Source organism: Megalops cyprinoides, chromosome 2 (assembly GCF_013368585.1).
Source record: "Megalops cyprinoides isolate fMegCyp1 chromosome 2, fMegCyp1.pri, whole genome shotgun sequence".
In the NCBI taxonomy this organism is placed as follows: domain Eukaryota; kingdom Metazoa; phylum Chordata; class Actinopteri; order Elopiformes; family Megalopidae; genus Megalops; species Megalops cyprinoides.
In genome coordinates, this window is record NC_050584.1 from 60,017,614 (window position 1) to 60,039,627 (window position 22,014).

The following is a 22,014-nucleotide window of genomic DNA, read 5'->3' on the forward strand; positions in this document are numbered from 1 at the left end:
CTGCGCGCAAACCCGGCCCCACTCTCCCTCTACGTCTGCGCGCAAACCCGGCCCCACTCTCCCTCTACGTCTGCGCGCAAACCCGGCCCCACTCTCCCTCTACGTCTGCGCGCAAACCCAGCCCCACTCGGTCACACAAGTTCTCCTGCAGCACGGAGGGAGACAGAGCACCGTTCCACACTGCCGATACAATTTTTCATTTATGTTCTGCAGCTGTATATTTTGAAACAGGGAAGGAAACCCTGTCTTTGCATTTTATTTTTATCAGTCTGTTTCAATAAAAGTGCTTGTGACACCTCACATGTGGCTTTGACTTATAACTGAACATTTAGCCCACTTCGTAGAAAATACCGCAGCACATGCCGTGTATCGCCATTCAGCCTAAAAATACCAAGATGTGATTTTTGGTCCATGTCGCCCAGCCCTAGCTTCTACAGTGACATTGAAATTTGCGTTATTGGTTGAGAAGCTTTCAACAATACAACGAACTGCCTCACACAGGGAGTTAATTGAGGCAGTAAGTGCCATCCGTTGGATTTGGACAACTGGAATCACGTTTTTGTTATGTGAAGGGGGGATCTGAAATCTGTGCTCACGTTTCTGATGGAGCCAGTGTCTGTCATCTTCTCTGTGCTCCGTGTGCTTGGAGTTGTGGCCGCAGAATACTGCATAAATATTCTGCTGCCTGTTTAACATAGTGCTGCCAGAGGAGCTATACACTATTACCCCTTACCTGTCTGTAAAAGTGTCTTTTTTGGAGAATTACTTCCTGATCTACATCTGTCTTTACATTTGTACTGGTCTCTTACATGGCAGGTGTTGTGCTTTTGTACTTATTCCAACCAGGCAGCCTGTTGCAGTGTTTGAACTGGGTCGGCTGTATTTTTAGCGTGTAGCCTGTTGGTCGGAGGGAGACCCTGGCAAACAGTTGCGCGATGTGTCAGCGTTGCTTGGCTTCTACAGGCCCACAGCGCGGCCTCTCTCACCTCAGGCGAGCAGAAGCTGGCCGTGCAGATGTGTGAGTGGGTGCAGTCCATTCATGTCTCCCGGACAGTTTCTCTTCAGAATGAGAATAGAAAATGCGCGCTGTAGGATTACACACAAGAGTAATAACCACAGCTACCACTTCTGCAGGAAGCAGCGAGTGAAGACTTACACTAGGATCACTGAACATGCAAAAGAGGCTTAACGTATGTGTGTGAATGTGAGGGGGAGAGTCTGGGACGCAAAGTTTCACTGCTACCAGGTGACACTGACAGCTGCATAAGGAATGGTAGAACTATCTTAGCTGACAATCTTAGCTCACCCATCCACTCTGTGGTCTTTCAGTCTTTTTAGTTTATGAAGGCAATGTTGAGGAGAAGCTTGACTTGTGGAGGTCACGGTCAGGAATAAAAGGTCCCCCGGTTGATTTGGCATGTGTCAGTTTCACAGGTCCCATCTTCAGAGAGTGCACCTAGTCAGAGTGGAAAAACAAGCAGGCAGAGAAGAGCTCAGAGCCAGCAGACCTGTGGTCTCATCTTAGCACTGCACACGGTCATCTGTGCATACACAGGAAGTGTCATCACTCTGTAACACACAGCCATGTAAACAAACACACCAGAGCTGAGTGCTCCCTTTGTCTGGCCAAAACAGGTGTGTCCGTCCGTGTGTCCGTCCGTGTGTCCGTCCGTGTGTGCGCGTGTGTGCGTGTGTATACAAGCTCTCGGGCTAATGAGGGGGGGGGGTGGTCACGGTTGTGGGGGTAAACACTGCCCCCTCTGACATCACACACCCTGCCAGGCCATGTGCAGCCTCTCTTTCTCTCTCTGTCTCTCTCTGTCTCTCTCTCGCCGCCATGTGCGCCCGCTCTGCCCTCCCGCTCGTGGGCCCCTGCCAGCGGCACACGGTGTACCAGCTCGCACCGCGGCCGGCCTCCTACCTCTCGGCTCGTCACAAACCCCTCTGTTCCTCAGCGGGGCCTGCAGCGAATTAGTCACGCGCTTCAGTGTGAATCTGTCCTGATTAACAGCTCAGTACATCACAATTAAGGATGGGTCCTGCCAGGTCAAATGAATGGGTCTTTTTTTTTTTTTCCCCCTCTCCACATACTTGATGTATGCACTGGGGAGATGGGGAAGTGAGTAGTTCCTGTGCAAGGCGTTCTGGCTGTAAGAGAATACACTCTTTGCAGTGCGTTAGTGTGTAGCGCTAGGCCTTAGGTCTAGGCCGATTGTTGTGGTGTGGGTTGCATGCTTTAAAAGGCAGATTATTTCTTCTAAAATGACATTTTGAGTATTACACGAGGTGTCCTGTGGTCACTGTTGGTTTTTAATGAAATTGATATGCCGTTGTACAGTTTTTGCGGATGAATAGACTTTATGCATGTTGTAACCACTCATTTTACAGAACCTACATTTAAGAATGCATTTCATTTGACAAATCAGTTTTTAAATGCCTGCTGAAATGCAGAAAAAATGACTGCGATGAGTTTTAATCATGATTGAATATCAAATTTTAAGTAAAACCCAAGATGAATCACTTCAGATATTGCTGATCATCCCAGAATCTGCACATGTGCAAACATTTGTAAGGGGCATGTTAACCCTTATTATGAATGGCTGGTTTTCCTGTTAACCGAGTAGCCATCTGTCGAGTCATTTACTTCACAATTACGGCTGATGCTCCGTTAGAGATTAACAAACACGTTTATGATGTGTGTTGTAACAGCACTCAAGCCATTTCTCGTGCAAATGGGATTTTTTTTAAATTGGCACATTAAGGGACACTTGATACCTTTGGCAAATACTATACCGAAACAAATGGAGAGCACTTACTAGTCACACTTCCATATGAGGCAGCATATCGGCAAACTTCCAGTGAAAATGCGTTTTTTTTGGAAGCCAGAATGCGTTTATTTCCGATGCATGTCCAGGGCTTGTAATGGCCGATTTCCCCTTCGCAGTACCACCATGTGCAACGGCAGCTTGCGTTAAGGCTCACGTTTCCATAGGAACAAAATGACAAGGTGAACAAAAAGCCTAAATGAGTCGAGTGAAAATGTGCGCTCCGTGCGCTTTCCAAGGTAACCCGTGCAGAGCGGGCGTAACGAGCCACAAGGCAGCAGCGCCCATAAATCTGCAGTAGCAGTGATAAACGGCGTCATAAACGGCCTTTGTGCGCAAAAGTCCCACGCTGGAATCATTCCAAATTGGAGCCCCCTTCTCTGCTGTATCTTAGCAAGCAGACTTCGGACACCTCTGTGAAGGAACAGCGAACTGGGCTTTCCAGCCGCTTGACTTCTTTGTGTTAAAAATGCGTGTAAGGAATGGAAGCGGCAAAAGTACCATTGTAAACAAGCTTGTGCTTGTTTCCTGGTTTTGGGCTGTGTTATATTCGTATGTGTGTGTCAAGAAAAGGACTCGTTCCTGTACTGCACTGATGCTGGTTGTCAGATTTACACGCGTATTAGCCTAGCATGAGGAACATTAATATAGTTCCTGCTTTTTCACGTTCGTAGGTGTGTGCAAGTAGTAATATTGCTCACACCAACGTTGCCATCATATCTTCCACCATTGATTCCAGTATCCACTTGTTTTCCCATTTGCGTTGCCCCCAGAAAAAAACTTGCATGCGTGTGTGGTTGTTTGCGCTTTGTAGCAGTGTTCATCAGCAGAAAACCGTCTTTCATGTCGCCTACACTAGCTTTAGAATAACCCAGAGAACTTCCATATGGAGTTATATTGTGTTTTCGTTTGTAAATCTGGTGATTGCATCAGGGAACGGGCCTGTGCTCCACCACAATGCCACTGCTGTAAAAGAGCAATTGAGATCAGTGGGTTTTTTTTCCCATCCTAATTCCCTATGTCAAAACATTGGCTTAGCAGTGTTTATTTGATTGCATGTGCAGATGCTGGATTAGCGTTATCACGGTGTTGTGGATTGTGCTGTTTAGCCACATCGCCTCAGCGTGTCTGCACTCTGCAGGCCCTGGGGGAAGTGGAGCAGGCCCGCCGGCGGTCGAGAGCGTGCCGATAGGCTGCTGGTGGAGCCCCGCCCACATCTGACTGCTCCCAATTTGGGGGGGTGGGGGTGGTCTTACTGCACAATCTCTGCTTCACGCTGACTCCATGTGGGGAAAAATAAGTGCTTTTTATGGCTGGAGGACAGAATTTCAACCCTGCACACTTTCGTGTACTGGGAATTAATAGTTCTTTCAACTGACTTCTGCCTGCGGTGTCCTGGCTGTTGTTTAAGAGGATTGGTTTGCTGTGGGAGAACCGTACACGCTCAGAAATAAAAATGAAATTCATGTCACCTTAAGATTGTACTGTATGTCCCATGACGCCAGGTAGGTCTCGAATTTTTACATCTTTGTATGACATGGGAAATTAAACCGTGCGGTTCTAGGTGACAGACAATAAATCTTCAACTCTTTGTATAGCCATATAGAAACGTGTAGGGGCTCATCGTAAAGACAGAAGTTGAATCATTCTGAGTTTGATGGCTGCCTAAAGGTGTCAGTGATTGCTCTTGGGTCCAGTGCTTTCCTTTTTCAGTATTCTTTAGGTGCTGAGCCATAGTGACTTTTCACTGCTGAGAACTGTCTGACCTGGCTAATCTGTGGCTGGTAAAGAGTTGGTGTTTTCTGGTCTTGTTACTTTATTGAGATGCACTGTGGCTGCAACATGCATTGTCTGTCCACAGCAAGAAACATTTATGCTGGTTGCTAAGTTTATCAGTTAAAATGTTTTTAATGATTGTCATGATGTATTTTGTTGCTTGTATGAGGCTAGCAATCTTAGCGGCCATACAACAGTGTTTAATCTTCTAGTTGAGGTTGGCCTGTAAATATTAGCCTTTCAATGAAGTTGGTACCAAAAAATAGATATTGGCTTGGTAAACCTGGCTAAAGGGAGTAGTAATGTGGTTCATTTTTGTCTTGGGTCTGAGTCATATTTTAACAAAATAGGTATTGTGTGTTTACTGGTTGTCTTTTTTGACAGCAGTTTGTTTTACTGAAGCCAAGCAGGGACACTCACTCATGTCTCAAAATGAGTTGATTCGCAAGCCAGAAGAGAAACTCTCGAAATTGTCAGATGTTAACATTCTATGTGCTGCATTTCTCATGTTGCAGTGTCTTCAAAAATACACATACAACGTACAGTCATCTTAATTAAGGTTAAGAAGTTAAGTTATCAGCTAGTACAAAAGGGAAACTCTCATCCCTCTGGGCTGGCATTGTGACAGCGTTGATTTTTCCTGTTCCCAAATTCCCACCCTCACGTGGTCCATCCGTTGGCATCGTTGTAATGGAAGGAGATTTGGTGTCAGAATGGTGGGCTTGCCCAGAGTGGTGGACTGGCAGTGTGCTTTATTTACACTGCACAGGGAGAGCTGCAGATAGTACAGGATGTTAATGTTATTTAGTGTAGGTTTGCAGCACAGTGGAAGGTTTGCAGATAATTTTTCTTCTTTTGGCTGCAAACGGCCGTAAAGCACCACCACGTTGAGCCCTCTTCCGTTTCTTTACCAGGGCAGGCAGCACCTGTGTGGTGCTGGGAGCGTTATGCCCAGTCATTTAGGTGACGATTGCTTGGAGATGAGCAGGGACTTTGCATTGACTTGGTGAATGATCTGCTGTTTGGGCTTCATGTTTGAAGCCAAGATGGGAAATGGCAAACGGCAAACTCGCTGCTGCATCTGTTTGACTTCGTCAGGAAACTTTGGTATGGATTCGGCCTCCAGCTTGTTCGTGAACTATGTAGTCGATTGACCTGGGAAGGCGTTTTGAACTCAGAAATGCCGGCCTGAGAAGCCCTGTGCAGTTATTTTCGGTTGTTTGACCCCGCCCCCCATCATGTAGGTGCTGACAGGTCATAATCTTCAGAATGTCAAAAGCGAGAATGCTAGAGGCAGTTGGGTCATCCAGTAATGCCTGCCGCTCTTTGTTGAAGCCAAGAAAAATTTGGACAGGAAGTAGATTCACCATCTACCGCAAGATTCATGGCAGGAAGAGGAAATGATTATTTTCAACATGGAGTTAGTGGAATTAGACCATTTGTCACCCTGCTTGTTGATGTGTACCTTTCCTCAAAGAGGATGTGCGTTGGAGAAACGGAGGCCGCCGTTTGAGTCCTAATGTGGTTTTCACTCTTTCCTGCAGGAACACCATCTCCAGCGGGCCATCTCTGCACAGCAGGTTTATGGAGAGAAGCGGGATAACATGGTCATTCCCGTTCCCGAGGCGGAGAGCAACATCGCCTACTACGAGTCTCTGTACCCCGGGGAGTTCAAGATGCCAAAGCAGCTTACTCACATACAGCGTAAGTGCTGGCTGGAAGGTGGCGCTCACCCCGCCCGCCTCTTCTTCCCCGTTTCATCTGGGGGATGGCTAGAGACGGGTGCACTGCTTCATTGTGTTCTTGTGTGGATTCAGTCCTGCGGCCTGGCCGTTTGTGCCTCAGACGCTGAGGTTTTCTCACCAGAAAAGACGTACCTTAGCAAAACTGAGTGCCTTGCACTTGTGTAGGTTCTAGCCTTTTCTGCACTTTGATGGCTGAATATTAATCCACCCCGCTGTTGCAATCCTCTGTCTTCATTTGAAAGTGCTTGCTGTACAATGGGCCATTTGATTTTCCACATTTTCTTTTGTGTCCAGACGGGATAGCTACGCTGAAATGAGTATGTATTGTGGAATTTACATATTCACAACGAGGTTGTGATTTTTGTGGGGGATTTAACGTTACTCTGGTGGAAGCTTGTGTCAGGATTTATCAGTTCTGCGAACATGGAACTGCTCGTAACTCTGAGATTAAAGGCTGTCAGTCTGAAGTCTACAGTAAAACAGACTTGGAATGTGTACAAAATATGAGACCTTGAATTGAAAGAATTGAGTGCATGCGTAGATGAAATTGTATTGTGTGATGAGTAGAAAGCTGTTTGTGCATGTGTTGAGCCGTAGTTAGTGCTGTATGATCTGTAAGCTGTGTGTGTGTGTGTACGTGTTCCCCGATTGAGCCTTCGGCCTTGCAGTAGAGGCTGTAGACTATGTGTGGTGAACAGCAAGCCGTATGCACTCGTATGCGTATGTGTCTGTGCCTGCGTTTTTGGTCATGTGATGGTACACGTTGCGCTGTAGGCCATGTGGTGGAGACGGCTGGCTCTGTTAATGACCAGTAGGCTCTGTGGGCGTGTGTGTGTGTGCGGTAATGTATGGAGTCGTTTGCCATACGGTGGAGAGTCTAGGCTGTGCATGATGCACATTAGGGTGTGCGTGGCATGTGTAGTGTGGGGGCAGCTGGCTGGCTTTGCCTGTGTGAGCGCTGCAGGCTGCACTGAGGTGTGCCTGACGGCCCCCCGCTGTCTGTCTGAGCGGACATCAGAGCGCACAGTCATGTCACTCAGCCCTGTCCCATCTGGGGGAGTCTGTGTCACTTCCTGATAACAGACCCTGCATGTGGTCTGTTCCATGCGGTGCCATTAGCGAAGGCTTTCCGTCTCAGGGCGGACGGAGTGCTTCTCGGTGCTTATGGGGCTTTTTCTGACATTCCCTGAAGATGCTGAATTTGCTTAGTCTGTCACCTGGCTCTGTTTCTTGTTTCTGCAGTTAAACCCAGCGGTTTTGTGTGTCTGTTCATGGTCATACGCTGCAATTTCCATTTTTCCAAAAACTATTCATTCAGCAGTTGTAGCATTATAGCCTTGTTAGCCCTTTGGCAACAGCAGCTTTTCCTGACATAACTGCAGTATGAGAGGAGCAGATTCACAGCAGGACAAAGAGACCCAGAGTGGTGGCAGTGTACATTACTTTATTGCATTTAGCATGTGCTATTATCCAGAGTGACTAACAGATTACGGTTGTATCCATTTATACAGCTGGGTATTTACTGAGGCAATTGTGAGTTCAGTACTTTGCCCAAGGGTACAACAACAGCGCCCCAGCGGGAAATCGCACCAGAATCTTTCAGTTATGAGCCCTGCTCCTCATCACTATGCCACACTGCTGCCCAGGCAAATAGGGACGGTGTGGAACGGGCTCAGGGGTTCTTCAGTAATCAAGTTTAACAGTAAATGTCAGTCACTGAAATGAGGCGTTAGTAGCATTTTTGCTTAGGTCCGTTTGTGATTGGTGTGTGCAGAGGAGCTGTCGCTGGAAATGCCAGCTGTGTCCCTGTCTCTCTCTCTCTCTGTCTTCGTCTTCCACCCCCAAACATTTTATTAAAGCAGTATGTTCTTTTTTTGTGTGGAGGCTCCTTCAGTTGCGTGGACAGTCTGTTGTACTGTGCACTATTTTAAATGGTCTACAAAACCGCAAGTTCCCTTGCCGATGAGTTGCACTTAAGGAGGAAAAGACTATGTTGTGATAAAGGGGGAAAAGTCACCTTGGAGTCTAGCAGTTAGCTGATTACTAACACTGATAACTAACAGTGTGGAGGGGGGTTCCATCTTGTCAGTTGCTTTTGAATCAAGTAACTTTTTACTTGTGTTTCGAGGTTCCAGCAGTGTCTGCCACTAAGAAAGGTCATCCATTCAGCGGAGGGCCCAGCTCTCAAGTGCAGTAATGAGTGCGAATTGCTGGCTTATGATGTACTGTCGGCCTGCTGTGTCCAATCACCTGAAAGGCTGATCTTACCTACAGTGGCGTATATCACTCTGATATCTTCCTTTTGAGGCGTCAGTAGTGCATGTGGTTAACTGTGGGGCTTCATTGAAATATGGGGGCACAAGGCCCTGTTTAATAAATCCGTAGACTGGTGGCATTATTAAGCAGAGGCTGCTTGCGTGCAGCCTTGAGGCCCACTCTCACACTCATATTCATCTGTGGGTGGCTGCGGTGTGGGGTTCTGTATCACTTCCATAAATCAGTTAGCACCTTTCAAGACGCTCACATCTCAGAAACCCTTTGGGGGGGGGGGGGGGGTGCAAAAATGTGATTAATATATAGAGGTCTGCATTCTCAGCCATGGTGTTCTAAACATAGATCAAGTAGAAAGGAAAACCTCATCAAAGCTAAGCAGTGAGGCCCCTGGAGTGGTTCACGCTTGAAGTGGTGTATCGAAAGCGGGTAGAAACGGGCTCGTTGTTCCAGCTGGACTGTGTCCAGGTGTGGCAGATTTATCCTCCCTCGTGTTCTGGAAGAGCAGCTAAGTTTAAGGATGTGGAAGAGCCTGCCTGAGGGACGGATCGTGTTTACTACAAAGTAAACTGGAGGTGCCCGTTTTTAGTTTGGTCTGCGATATCATAAATTAGATAATAATCACTCAGCCTAGGGCTATTTCTTCCTGCGAAAGGGTTACCTTGATCCAGTTACTGTGGCAACACGCCACTTTTTCTGTCTTTCTCTACCTTTCACTAGGGGTGTGTGTGTGTGTGTGTGTGTGTGTGAGTGAGAGTGTGACTGACAGGTCAGTAACCAGTGAGAATCCTCATGTAAAATACAGGTGTGGAAAGTTTTCCCTGGATGCGTCTGTTTGAACACTCATGTCTGTTATGAACCTGCCCCTTCTTACCCAGCTAATGCATACTGTCTCTACCATTGGCTTTTCGTCAGCGTGAATCTGAAAGGCACAACACCCTGTCAAGGAAGATCAGGCCTTTCCTGTCTCATTGTTTTAAGAAGGCAAGAATAATTTATCAAAGCTTGAGGGTATATTGGCCTGTGGTTAGCGCGTGCTGACTTCAGCATTTTGAAAGAGTGAGCAGCTTCAGTGAAAGTAGGAGAGAGGTGGCAGAGTCTCTGTGGGCTGCCGTCTCATCACAGTCACCAGTCCTGTTCTGTGTTCCCCAGTTTCATATGTCATCTCATGTGCAGAAAAGTTGGAGCTCCCCGTCGAAGCCCGCAGTTTAAAGCATTAATTTTTCTCCCAGCGGCCATCTGTGCTTCTGTTTTCCTTACAAATCCTTCCGGTGGCAAAAATCTCACTTAATGCAGAGTAGATATGTTGTCATCTTGATCCTGTTCTGCTTCCGATAGCTTTATAGAGAGGCACCGAATCTGCTAAAATTAGAAGGGTGTAGATTGGAAATGCATGTCTTGGTGTTGCTTGTTAAAATGCTAATGACTGGCCCCATGGGTGGGATCAGACCCCACTGGTTTGATGATGCGGTGCTCGAGCGTGTGTATTAATAGCAGGAAAGTAGTATGCAGCTGCTGTTCGCTATCTGATGGGTATTGTTTTGTCCCCGGATCGTTTAATCTCAGATTTTATGGAAAGATGGAGGGAGGGGGGAGTTTTAATGTGTCCCTGTTTTTGTGTGCTGAAACTTTATGATGATGTAATGAGAACATTCTTCATATGTGTCAAGTTGTATGTTTTTTGAATAGTGAATAAAATGCGGTGTTACCAAAATGAAGTTTCACTTTTAGATGTAGCTTATGATTTTGCAATGGTAGCCATGTTGGTTACTGCAACGTAAGCCCCCCCAAACACCCGCTCCCCCAGTGAGAGCTTTCCTCCAATTTCCTTTGAGCACTAGAAGGAATTAGACTGGAAAATTGTGTTCCCTCTGGAGTAGGTGCAGTGATCATCGGATCAAATTTTTTAAAAAATATTTTGTCCCGAACCTAGCAACAAGGATTTAATTATGGCATGGGTTACATGTTACCCTGACCTTAGACCTAGTGTTTCGTGTCTCATGTGTAAAACATGGCCCTTAGTCATTTATTTCTATTATGTTTGTGAATTTCAGGGAAATGCCTGTTTGTATTGTTGACTGCCAAACCTCTCTTCATTAACTCACTGGTTTGTTGTAATGTGTCCTTCTAAAGAATTCATAAGAGCCAGGCATGTAATCGCTGTTCATACGATAAGAAAGGGGTGACGAAAAGTTGAACAAGCATATGCTTGGTGAATCCTGGCTTCGTCGTATATTTGCAGATAAATTCACAAAGTCGCCACTTTGGAGGCGGCAAGATGGCTGTTGTATGAATTTTCCGGGAGTGTGTTGTCTGCCATGAAAGCTTATCTCTTATTAAATCATGGCTGAAGCGTGGCTGCTGAACACGCCGAGGCCGTTCAGGAAAGGCCTGGTGCCTCTGCTGTCTGAAGCGCTGAGCCGCAGAGCAGTAGACAAGCTGTCATATGTGTCGCTTCCAGAACATTATGTGTATCTGTGAGGCATCCACCTGCTAACTCGCATCACATTGCGACAGCTTGGCTAGGTTATATGTGACACAATGGCTGGTTAGTTGTTCTCTAGTACTACTAGATGGATGCTGTGTTTGAATTTGGGAGATTTCACTGATGGGCTGAGTAGTGAGCCCCATTTATGTCTTTCATCAGCTTGCTGTAACTTCCTCCTAAATTGGCTAAATTAGCTAGTAGTTAACATTAGCTATGTATTTGCTCAAGGATTGTGCAAGCAAGTCGTGTCATGTCGCTGTTGCAGAAAGGGTTTATTTAATTCATCTGGCTAAATTGCCACTTCTGCAGTTCGTGAGATGGCTAGAACTTTTAGTTGAATTAGCAAATTCATTGCTAAATGTTCACATACAAATCAAATCAAATGCTCTTCACATAACAGTCCATGTTGTTGTGACTACGGTAAAGAAATCAGACCAGTGTAAATCACGCCATAGCAGGTTTATTTCCCTTTTTCAAGTTTTTCAAGTACAATGAAAGCCTGTGTATCAGATGTATGATGGTTGGATGGATCTTGTTTGGGAATATTGGCTAGTGACAGATGCAGGATTTCATATTTTACAGTTCAGCACTATGGCCCATTTGTGGAGGCAGGAGGTTTGCACAAGTGCGTCCTTCACATCGAAACCCTGTTATTCAGCCTTGAAAGCTCAAAACCAGGCTGTCTCAGAACTGCGTGATTCTGTATATAGGCCACTTAGATACGCAGAATGGACAAAGGCAGTTATTAAAAACAGCAAAGAATACGCTCAAGGGTCCACTCTGACAGACATGTTGAAAATTACATTGTTAATGTTAAGTTGTAAATGTGTCGGCCCACTTCGCTTTGTGTCAAAATATTTAGATATATGGCAATTAGATGTGAAATTAAGTTATTACTTTGGCTGATGGTTCGGCATTTGCAAAGTTATAAATAAATGTGTGAAATGGCTTTATTTCAGGGACCATGAAATAAGCCTGTGAGTAATTGTGAGTATTGGAAGAGGGCACAACTTTCAGTACGTGGTCATTTTGTATATTCAGAGCATTTATTTTTTCCCCTGATGGTTGTTTGATGCAGCTGACATCATTTCAGAATGAATCAAAACATTTCACCCTTCATTGCTACTTAATTGTAATGTTTTGTTTGCGATGGAAAACTTTATTAGCAAAGGAAGTAGTGCGTCAGCAGTCACTTCTTAAAGAATGGTGCCATCAAAGCTGTGGGCGAACACAAGGAGGAAATGTAACCTCTATTAAGCTGTCGTGAATGGATTGAATGTTTTCTATTATGTTGAGGCATTCTGTTCAAAACTCTCAATTGCCGTGATATTTTATATTTTTAAATTAAAGTTGCATATTGGGTCACCTTCTGTTTTTAAAAAAATACATACAAGAGCAGTTTCTGGCAATGGTGATTATGGGTAATCATTTCAACTGAATAAGTAGATGCAGTTCGCTATGTCAGTTTTTTGGAACTGTAGAAACATACAGCTGCACATGGGCGTGCACTTCAGTCTGATGTCGTTGTGTGTTGAGTATTTATTGTCTCGTTATTGTCTATTTATTGTCTTGTGTGTTCATTCAAATTGATTGAATGTAGCAGCATAGGTCCCAGGGAAGCATTATTTCAACCCTACTGTATACTGCATGTGGATGGGCTGAGAAAATCTCTGATTCTCTGACTCTAGCTTGATGCAGGAGTGTTTAAGGTGGGCCCTCTGAGTTGGGATGCGTGCTTTAGTGTTGAGTGCATTTACGTGTGTTCGCATGGTGGTCCCATCAGTGTGTTTTGGGTGTGTAACTAGGACAGGGTTCGATTCCTCACTAGGGCACTGCCGTTGTACCCTTGGGCAGGGTACTTAACCCACAATTGCCTCCGTAAATATCTAGCTGTATAAATGGATAACATTGTAACCTACTGTATGCAAGTTGCTCTGGATAAGAGCACCTGCTAAATGGCAATGTAATGTAACTCCCATCCTCTCACCCGCCCTATGCAGCCTTCAGCCTGGATGCAGAGCAGCCGGACTATGACCTGGATTCAGAGGATGAGGCGTTTGTGAATAAGCTGAAGAAGAAGATGGAGATCAGCCCCCTGCAATTCGAGGAGATGATCGACCGTCTGGAGAAGGGCAGCGGGCAGCAGGTAAACAGACTCTGGCCGATGCCGTGCGCAGAGAGTGCCCTCTCTCAAGCCTGCGACACCTCTCCCACGCAAACACTGTTTCACGAGGGCCGCTGAAGGAGACCCGCCCAGACGGACTGATCTTTCCCACACTGCGCGTTAAATGGGTCTGTGCCTTAATATGCGGTCACTTCACTGCCATGGCTAGAGGAGCTGGAGCCGCAACCATTACTGTGGGTGCAGTCAAGAGCCCTTCACAAATGCACCCTTTTTCGCTGCACTTGTGTGGGAAGGGGTTCTATCATGTGTAATTGTGAGAAACCGTAGAACAGCACCCGGAGCAATTGCCGTGCTCCCTGTTTTTGTCAGCCATGGTGCGAGAGAGGGGGTTGAGTGAAGCTCGAGCCAGCGCCGTGCGCTGTAGCTTGATTAAAGTGCACTTCGGGACCCCGTTCTGGGGGGGGGGGAAGCGGTACCTTACAATTGTCATCATCAGCACGTATTGCGCAGGGAGCCCAAAATGATAGTTCTCGGGAAACGGTCAACAGGTAATTTGGAAAAACCACCCGCGAGGAGAGTGTTTGATGTAACAGGCACACAGGCGAGTGAAAAGCCCCCCGCCCCCCTCGAAAGGGCTTTGGGAGCGGGTGTTCTGACCAGGAGAGTGCATGTGCGGCGGCGGTGTGTTCCCCCACGGTGCGGGGTGGAGGCGCTGATTAAAACTCTCTCTCGCCCCCCTACAGCTGGTGACCCTGCAGGAGGCCAAGCTGCTGCTGAAGGAGGACGACGAGCTGATCCGGGAGGTGTTCGAGTACTGGGCCCGCAAGCGGAAAAACTGCAAGGGCGCCTCGCTCATCCCCACCGTCAAGCAGGAGAAGCGGGACGGCTCCAGCACCAGCGACCCCTACGTCGCCTTCCGCAGGAGGACCGAGAAGATGCAGACGCGCAAGGTAACCCCCCCCCTCTCGGTTCACACGCCCGTTAAACGTCAGCCCCGATACGCTGGTCCAGAACTGCAGCTCATTAAATGTTAGCTGCAGCTCATTGGTTCAGAGCTGTTGCCCGTTGAATGTTTGCCGCAGCTCGTTGGTCCAGAGCCGCTGCCTGTTAAACGTCAGCTCCACCTCATTGGTCCTGAGCTTTTGTCCATTAAACGTTACCCGCAGCTCATTGGACCAAAGCCCTGTTACCCAGGAGTAAGGGAAGGCCATTGGTCACTAAGATGTGCCGTCTATCAGAGAGGGGAAGCTGTGTCTGCATCAGTGTGCATTTCCCTGCAGTAATATCACTGTGTCAGTCCTTATGCTAATAATTCCACACTTTTTTAATCTTCTGAGACCATACTATGCAGCTATTTTTCTCGCCCCACTCAGCAAGAGAAGCTTCAGGGTGATCTGTGACCTGCCAGCCAATAGCTGCATTTGTGCTGACCGTTAGTGCAGACATATCAGTGCGGTCTAACAGTGAGCAAAACGAGTTTGCAAGGTGTTCTGTCTCTCTTCCCGGCGTCTGACGTCAGCTGTGAGATTGTTTCATACCGTTTTAATCATAATGCAAATGAGTGAATGAATGGCAGTGCTGGGGAGAACCCTGTGTAACCGGCTGTTGCCCGGGTTTGCAGAACCGCAAGAACGACGAGGCGTCGTACGAGAAGATGCTGAAGCTTCGCAGGGACCTGAGCCGGGCCGTCACCATCCTGGAGATGATCAAGCGGAGGGAGAAGAGCAAGAGGGAGCTGCTGCACCTCACGCTGGAGATCGTGGAGAAGAGGTGAGGGCCGCCACCGTCCACCGCGCCCCTGTGACCGACCCGCTCGCCGCTATGGCTGTCCCAGTAATCCCTTCTGAGGCGATTCTGGGCAATTTCCATGCCGATGTATTTTGCATTAAGCCCCGCTGCTCGTGCTAATTGGCTACATATTTCTGCTCTCGGTATTTGCATGCAATATCAATTAGGTTTAACCTTGTTTCCCCGCTAAGGTCAAACACAAATGAGCTCATGGACATCCAGTACTTGGCTCAGCTTGTAACTATTGAACTCTTTGCTGGTGTTTTTCTCTCCTGTGTCTGGTTGTCGGATAGCATTTTTTTCAACACAATTGTGTTCACAGGCAGCTCTGAAAAGTGCCATGCCTACAGATGATATCTGAAACGAGCAGGTTTATCTGAATGTAGCGATCACAGCCTGCCTTTTTTTTTTCCCCCTTCAGTTTTTATTTTAACTATGTTTACACTGATGTGACATTTCAATTTGGCCTCCCGTTGAGGCTCCATTCATTCCACTTCCACGTGTTCACAGTGCTGATAAAAATGCCCAGTGGAAATTGAACTGCAAAGCCATTTCCTCTGTTCCCTATGTGCCAGATTTGGTTTCCCTCTAACAAGCGTTAGCTTGTTAGCTTCCACGCTCTGGCAGTGCGTTCGCCTTGCCTCTTTAACTGACCGCGCGGGTGCACCCTCTGCCCCGCCTCTCTCCCCCCCCCACCCCTACCGCAGGCACGGCATGGCGGACTTCGGAGGCGAGATCATGGCGGAGGTGCTGGCCCAGCGAGCGCTGGTGAAGCCGGCCTACACCCTTCCCATCATTCCCCTGTCCAGCAGCGCCCAGTTCAGGCTCCAGGACCACATGGAGCTCAAGGAGTACAAGGCCAAGGTGAGCGAACCGCGATGGCGCTGCGGCGCTCTGGAGCTCACCGGCCATCTGTCAGCACGTTCTCCCGCATGATATTCCCGTCACGCGCTGTTAAAAGGCCCCTCTCCCTCCAGACCGGTTTAAAAAACGGGGCTGCGTTTAAAAGCTTGTAATCTGGGGCTTACGCCAGTCTTGGAGATAAGGGTGGCTAATGACGTGCAGCTGGCTGCTGTTTGAAGCCAGTGGGGACGAGGGGGGAGAAGCTTGTGCATTTTGAAGTGTTTGCATGCAGCACTCTCATATAACACAGCTTTCGCCGTAGCACATTGACTTTCGATCTCATTTCAACCAAAGGTCCATAACCGGGTCTCTCAAAGCCGTTGATTTAGTCCCATTTTAGAAAGGCAGATGGGAAGCACTCAGAAAGAGGGTAGCAGCAGTGTAGAATGATAGCTCTATGGGCGCCCAGGGCTTCATAAAGGGTTCATCTGTCTTTATTCTGACGGCGAGCTTTTGTCTTGTCCCACACAGCCCGAGAAGACGGAAGTAGTCAGAACGAAACGGAAGTACGAGAAGAAGCCCAAAGTCTTGCCTTCGTCAGCCGCGCCTCAGCAATCGGGGCCCTCCATATTCAACGCTAAGGACCTAAACCAGTACGACTTCCCCAGCTCCGACGACGAGCCCTTCTCCCAGGTGCGTGAGGAGGCTGTGGGGCGGTGATGATGATGATGATGGGTGATTCCACCCAGGCTTTTCCCCTCTCATTCTCCCGCTCTTTTCTGTCCTTAGATTCATTCAGGATCCTCGGAAGCTGAGGAAGAGAATGACCCCGACGGCCCTTTCGCTTTCCGGAGGAAGGCTGGCTGTCAATATTACGCTGTAGGTAGCCGCCAGCGCGTGGGTTTGGGTTTCTGTACAACTGCATGGTTCCGCCTCACTGTTGAGTGGCCAAATGCATGACTCGCTCCCTCTCCCACCCCTCCCCTCCCCCTTTCCCCCCGGCAGTCTCGGTCGGACCAAAGTGGCAGTTGGCCGTGGTGCAGTCCTTCGGAGGGAGGTCTGGGAGACGTCCGCTTCAGATACTGCCTCACCACGCTGACGGTTCCCAGGCGCTGTGTGGGGTTGGCACGGCGACGCGTTGGACGAGGCGGCAGGTGAGTGGCCGTCATCCCACTTGAGCTCCAAGCCGAGACGGAATAACCGGCTAAGGCTCTTTCTGTCGGTGGCACGGGGTTGGGTGGGGGGTGGAGGATATCACCTGACCAGCTGCTGTCCTGGTGTTGGTCTGAACGTATAGATCCAAAGGCCTGCTGCATAGCAGATTTGGCCGACGAGCTCCTGTGTTTCATGCACCGCTGTCAGGATTAGGCGGGCATATTCCCCTGTCTCCAATCTAATTTGGAGGGAAAGCGACGCAAAGTGCAATTTTGCTGCTCTCCCCCCTGGAAGAATAGCTAGAGAAATAAATCTGCGGAAACAAATCGGCCCGGTGCGGGAGGAGATAATGCAGTAATATATATGCATCACAAGGTGGCAAGCCATCTCAGCTGTGAGCGAGGGCATCGCCGTCTTTAACACTTACAGCCCCGACAGCACAGTTCTCTCACAGCGGCCTGGGATTTGATGTGCTTTCTGATAATGATGGCGTGTGGTGTGGGTGAGCTGGCTTTGACCAGATCTGTCATTTGGCAGGATGGCAGTGTAGCTTAGTGGTTAAGGAAGAGGACTTTTAACCGAAAGGTTGCCAGTTCTGTTCCCCACTGCTACTGTACCCTGGACAAGGTACTTAACTCGCAGTTGCCTCAGTAAAATATCCAGCTGTATAAATGGATAACATTGTGGGGGAAAAAAAAAACTGTAACCTATGTAAGTCGCTCTGGATAAGAGTGTCTACTAAATGCCAATAATATAATGTAAAATGTAATGATCAGCGGTGTGGCATAGTGGTAAGGAGCAGGGCTCATAACCAAAAGGTTGCTGGTTTGGCTCCCCATAGGGGCACTGCTGTTGTACTCTTGGGCAAGGTACTTAACACCACATTTGCCTCAGTAAATATCCAGCTGTATAAGTATGTCCGATGTAAGTCTGATAAAATGCGTCAGCTAAAATGACACTAACGTAATGTAATGTGTCTCCCGCCTGCAGGGTTTTGCTGGACAGAGCGCGCACAGGCTTGGACAACGTATTTCATGGGCTGGATCCGGAAATGCTTGCCTCCCCTCCCCACTCTCCGGTCAACACGTTCGCCAGTACCTCAGAAACGAATACCTCGGACGGAAACCCTCCTCCTCCAGACCTCAGTCAGATATTGTTGAACATTAAATCCTGTCGATGGAAACACTTTAGGCCCCGGACACTACCACTACACGACCCTGAGCGCGCGGACGCCTGCTCGCGGAGGCTGCACGGGGGGCCCGCCGGGACGGGCGCGGCCCAGTCCGGGACCCAGGCCGGCGGGACCCCCTCCCACAGCCGCAACGGACCTGGCTCCACCCCCGTCGCCGGTGAGTCCTTTCCCAGGCTGCTCTGGGCTCTTCCTTTGGGTTTTGTTGTGTGACAAAGATAGTGGTAAAGCTGTGGTGTTCACCCTTTAAAGATCTTCTAGGAAAAAGGAAATCAAAACGGTTTAACAGCTTTAAAATGCGGGGGGGGGGGGGGGGGGGGGCGTTAAAAGTAATTGGAAAACGTTTCCATGCGTGAAATTGTGAGACGGAGCGTTTCATTATTTTCCTGCTCATGAGTGCGCGTTTTGGGTTTTCCTCCCAGTAACTTTTGCTGCCTTGGGTTTTAGCTGAATCCTGCAGTGGCACCATCTGAATGTTTTGCATTCATGTGGCCCTGGTCTCCTCTCCCCGGTTTGGACAGCCAATTAAAAATGCTGATTGAGTAAATTAGGTTATGTATGATTGGTCACGGTGAGTGAATGCAGGGAGGGGCCTGCTATGCTTGTGAGAAGCTGGAGTGGTTCTCTTTGCTGTCCTCAGGTCAGTCAGCAAATTGACCCCCATCACCAGGGTGCCACAGCCTTTACTGGTTTAACTGAAATGTGACTGTACTGAACTCACTTAGACATGGCCTCTGAGAGGCCAGACACTGCCCATACAGATACAGAGCTTTGTTTTTCATAGAGAGTGTCAGGAAGCAGGCTTTTTCAGTGAAATCAATTTGTATGCTGGAGTGAAGGCAGGCGTCTTAAGGGTCATGAGGCAATCTTGGGACTGAAATTGGAGAGCCCTCTCTTCTCAGGCTCTGTAGATTTGAGGGGGGGTGGTTATTGGACAGCCATGTTGATAGAGCCAAAACACTACCCGAGGTTTCTCCCCGAAACACACTGATGAGATTCCGGGATCAATATGCTTGCAGCAACTGTGTTAGGACGAGGCAAAATGAATATTTCCTCATCTCATGAATAAGCTCCCCTTTGCCCCTGCGAGTCATGAGTTTTGCAGAAGTATATCCCGCGGCAGCAAATTTCACTCCCCGCTTTAGCTCCCAGCTTTAAAAGCACTCTGACTGTGCAGCGGAAGTCGAGAGGTCAAGGATTTGTTATATTTTTCTGCCTGTGAAAACTGTAAATTGGCTGCAGATTGTGCCGAGGGGTTTAAGACATGACTGTGTTTCTGTCAAGTCTCCCATGTTTGAGCAGTGGTTTTTCTGTTGGAAACGTGACGACTGCTTTGGTCAAGCTCACACGCCCCTGCCGATACTTGGTTTTGTAGACCCCTGTCGTGAAAAGCCGTCTGAAACGGACACGTTTTCCTCAGGTTCTGCCAGCAGTCTCGGTGTGTAACACGCCTGGCCTAATCTGTTTGGTTTTTTTTGTTTTTTTCTATTCAATGTGCGCGTCTCCCAGCATTCACAGCGGAACAATACCAGCAACATCAAGAGCAGCTGGCACTGATGCAGAAGCAGCAGCTGGAGCAGATCCAACTTCAGCAGGCGAACAACGTGTCCGCCGCCAACAGCACACAGGTCAGCGCACTTCATTACAGCGAGCGGATTCCGGCGCGCGTCACGCTTTGAGCCTCGCCCTCACCCTCTGTTTGGATGTCCCTGTTCTCCCCCCCCCCCCCCCCCCCCCCCCACCAGGGTTTGATATCAAAGACGCTGGACTCGGTCAGCGCCCAGTTCGCGGCCTCCGCTTTGGTAACGACGGACCAGCTGGTGGCGTTCAAAGCCAAGGAAGAGGTGGGCGTCGGGGTCAACGGCGTCCTTCAGGCATCAGGTGAGCCTGACGGTCATTCAGAATCGCATGACGAACGCAGAGTGTAAGCGGCCAGTGGTGTGGCATAGCGGTTCGGACCAGGGCTTGTAACTGAAAGGTTGCTGGTTCAGTTATTCTTGGGCAAGGTGCATAACCCCCTATTGCCTCAGTAAATACCCAGCTGCCTAACTGCATAAAATTGTAACTTGTGTAAGTCACTCTGAATGAGAGAATCTGCTAAATGACGATAATTTAATGTAGTTTATGGATAATAAAAGCTCAAATTGTAGGCTTATCTAGGGTGGCAGTGTAGCATACTGGTAAGAGCCAGGGCTCGTTGCTGGTTCCTAACTGCCAGGCCACTACTGCTGTACCCTTGGGCTAGGTAACTAACACTCAATTGGCTCTGTAAATATCCGGCATAAATAGATAAGTCATAGTGTCTGTAAGAGATAACAGCGTAATGTAATGAGTGTAACCTAGCTCTCCCACTCTTCGTCAGGAGTATACAAGGGCTTACACCTCACTAGCACGGCGCCCGCTTCCCTGCACACGAGCCAGTCCACCACGACCGTGGGCCCCACCTTCCTCCAGCCCACCAACAGCAGCGGCAGCCCCGCCCCCGCCACCACCGCACAGACGACGAGCTCCCACGGCGCGCCCGGCCACCACGCCGCCGCCGCCGCCCCGACCGCCGCCAACTCCGCTACTCAGGTCCTGATCGGGAGCAACATCCGCCTGAGCGTGCCCTCGCCGGCCGGCGCCGTCAACTCCATCGCCAACCTGAACGCGCGGCACATATCCAGGACTATAAACGCCGTTCCGCCCTCTGCCTTAAAGCTGGCCGCCACTACAAACTGTCAGATGCCCAAGGTCACAGCCTCGTCCTCCATCGAGCTGGTGCCGAGGTGAGGCGTCCCGAGCACGCGCGCACACGCACACACACCACGAGTCTCATCTTGCCCCTTTCAAGGGTACTACAGCTCTCGCTTGTCGTTTCCAACTCGATCCCATTTGAGTTCAGCGAATTGTAATTCGGTGCATGAATTGAAAATTTTGATCGCAAACGATGGGGCGATTTTTCAGTCAGTGAGTGGAATTTCACTTCATTTCTTAATCAAATCAGAACAGCTGAATTGACTGAACTGAAAAGGAATCGACCTCGACTCTGAAGGAGACCTCGTATTGAGCCTCTTGCCGTGGAGAGAAACGTGTACGGGTTGTATCAGAAAAGCTGACCTTGCCTCCTTGTCTTGTCTCGTCTTGTCTCCGCAGGGAAAATCACGAACAAGAAAAGCCAGCACTAAACAGTATAGCGGACAATACAGTGGCCATGGAAGTGACGTAGTAGTGTCAGGCGTACGGGACCTCTGCTTGGGAACTCATCTAGGGTGCTATGCATCATAGCATTGTGAATGCAAAGGACGGCGGAATGCGGCGCGTCGCGTTTCCATGGCAACTGTCGGGACTTAATTGCAATTCTCATCTCTCATGCTTTTATTTTTTTGTTTTTGTTTATTTTTTTATTTGTTACTGTTAATAAGAGGAATCAACATCTGTAAATTATGAATATGGCAATTATATGTACAGTAACTTGCATATTTGTAATACCCCCCTCCCCCCCCTCCTCCTCCTCCTCCTCCTCCTCCCTTGTATATATGTTACTTGAATACAGAAACTGTTCATTTGTGATGTTTTGCACTTGGGAAAAAAAAATGAAAAAATAGAAAGTGGTGAGAGTGAGATGTGAGAGTTGTATAGCGGAGATATGTCATCACATCATGTGCATGGCGCAGAACCTGCTGTTTTATGTATTTATTGTGCTGTGTTTACAGTTTTTTTGTACACTGTACCTTCATTGGTTCCTGTGCTGTAGTAAATGTTAGGTAGCTATGGACTCCTCGGTATTTTGTATATTGTGAAACATAAACTAGGTTCCCTCTGGGGCT

General features: G+C 48.3%; 1 protein-coding gene across 1 annotated transcript in view; it reads left to right on the forward strand.

The window, feature by feature from the left end:
* The window catches only part of LOC118773188 (enhancer of polycomb homolog 1-like), a 35,633-nt gene extending 13,933 nt beyond the window's left edge, over window positions 1-21,700 (forward strand). The window contains exons 2-14 of the mRNA XM_036522014.1: window positions 6,146-6,305; window positions 13,106-13,251; window positions 13,974-14,180; window positions 14,852-15,000; window positions 15,726-15,882; window positions 16,393-16,554; window positions 16,651-16,740; window positions 16,867-17,015; window positions 18,007-18,365; window positions 19,715-19,833; window positions 19,951-20,086; window positions 20,568-20,973; window positions 21,341-21,700. Of these exons, the coding sequence (XP_036377907.1) occupies window positions 6,146-6,305; window positions 13,106-13,251; window positions 13,974-14,180; window positions 14,852-15,000; window positions 15,726-15,882; window positions 16,393-16,554; window positions 16,651-16,740; window positions 16,867-17,015; window positions 18,007-18,365; window positions 19,715-19,833; window positions 19,951-20,086; window positions 20,568-20,973; window positions 21,341-21,413 (2,313 nt within the window). The 3' untranslated portion in view covers window positions 21,414-21,700. The remainder of the gene's footprint in view (window positions 1-6,145; window positions 6,306-13,105; window positions 13,252-13,973; window positions 14,181-14,851; window positions 15,001-15,725; window positions 15,883-16,392; window positions 16,555-16,650; window positions 16,741-16,866; window positions 17,016-18,006; window positions 18,366-19,714; window positions 19,834-19,950; window positions 20,087-20,567; window positions 20,974-21,340) is intronic.
* Window positions 21,701-22,014: the final 314 nt, after the last annotated feature.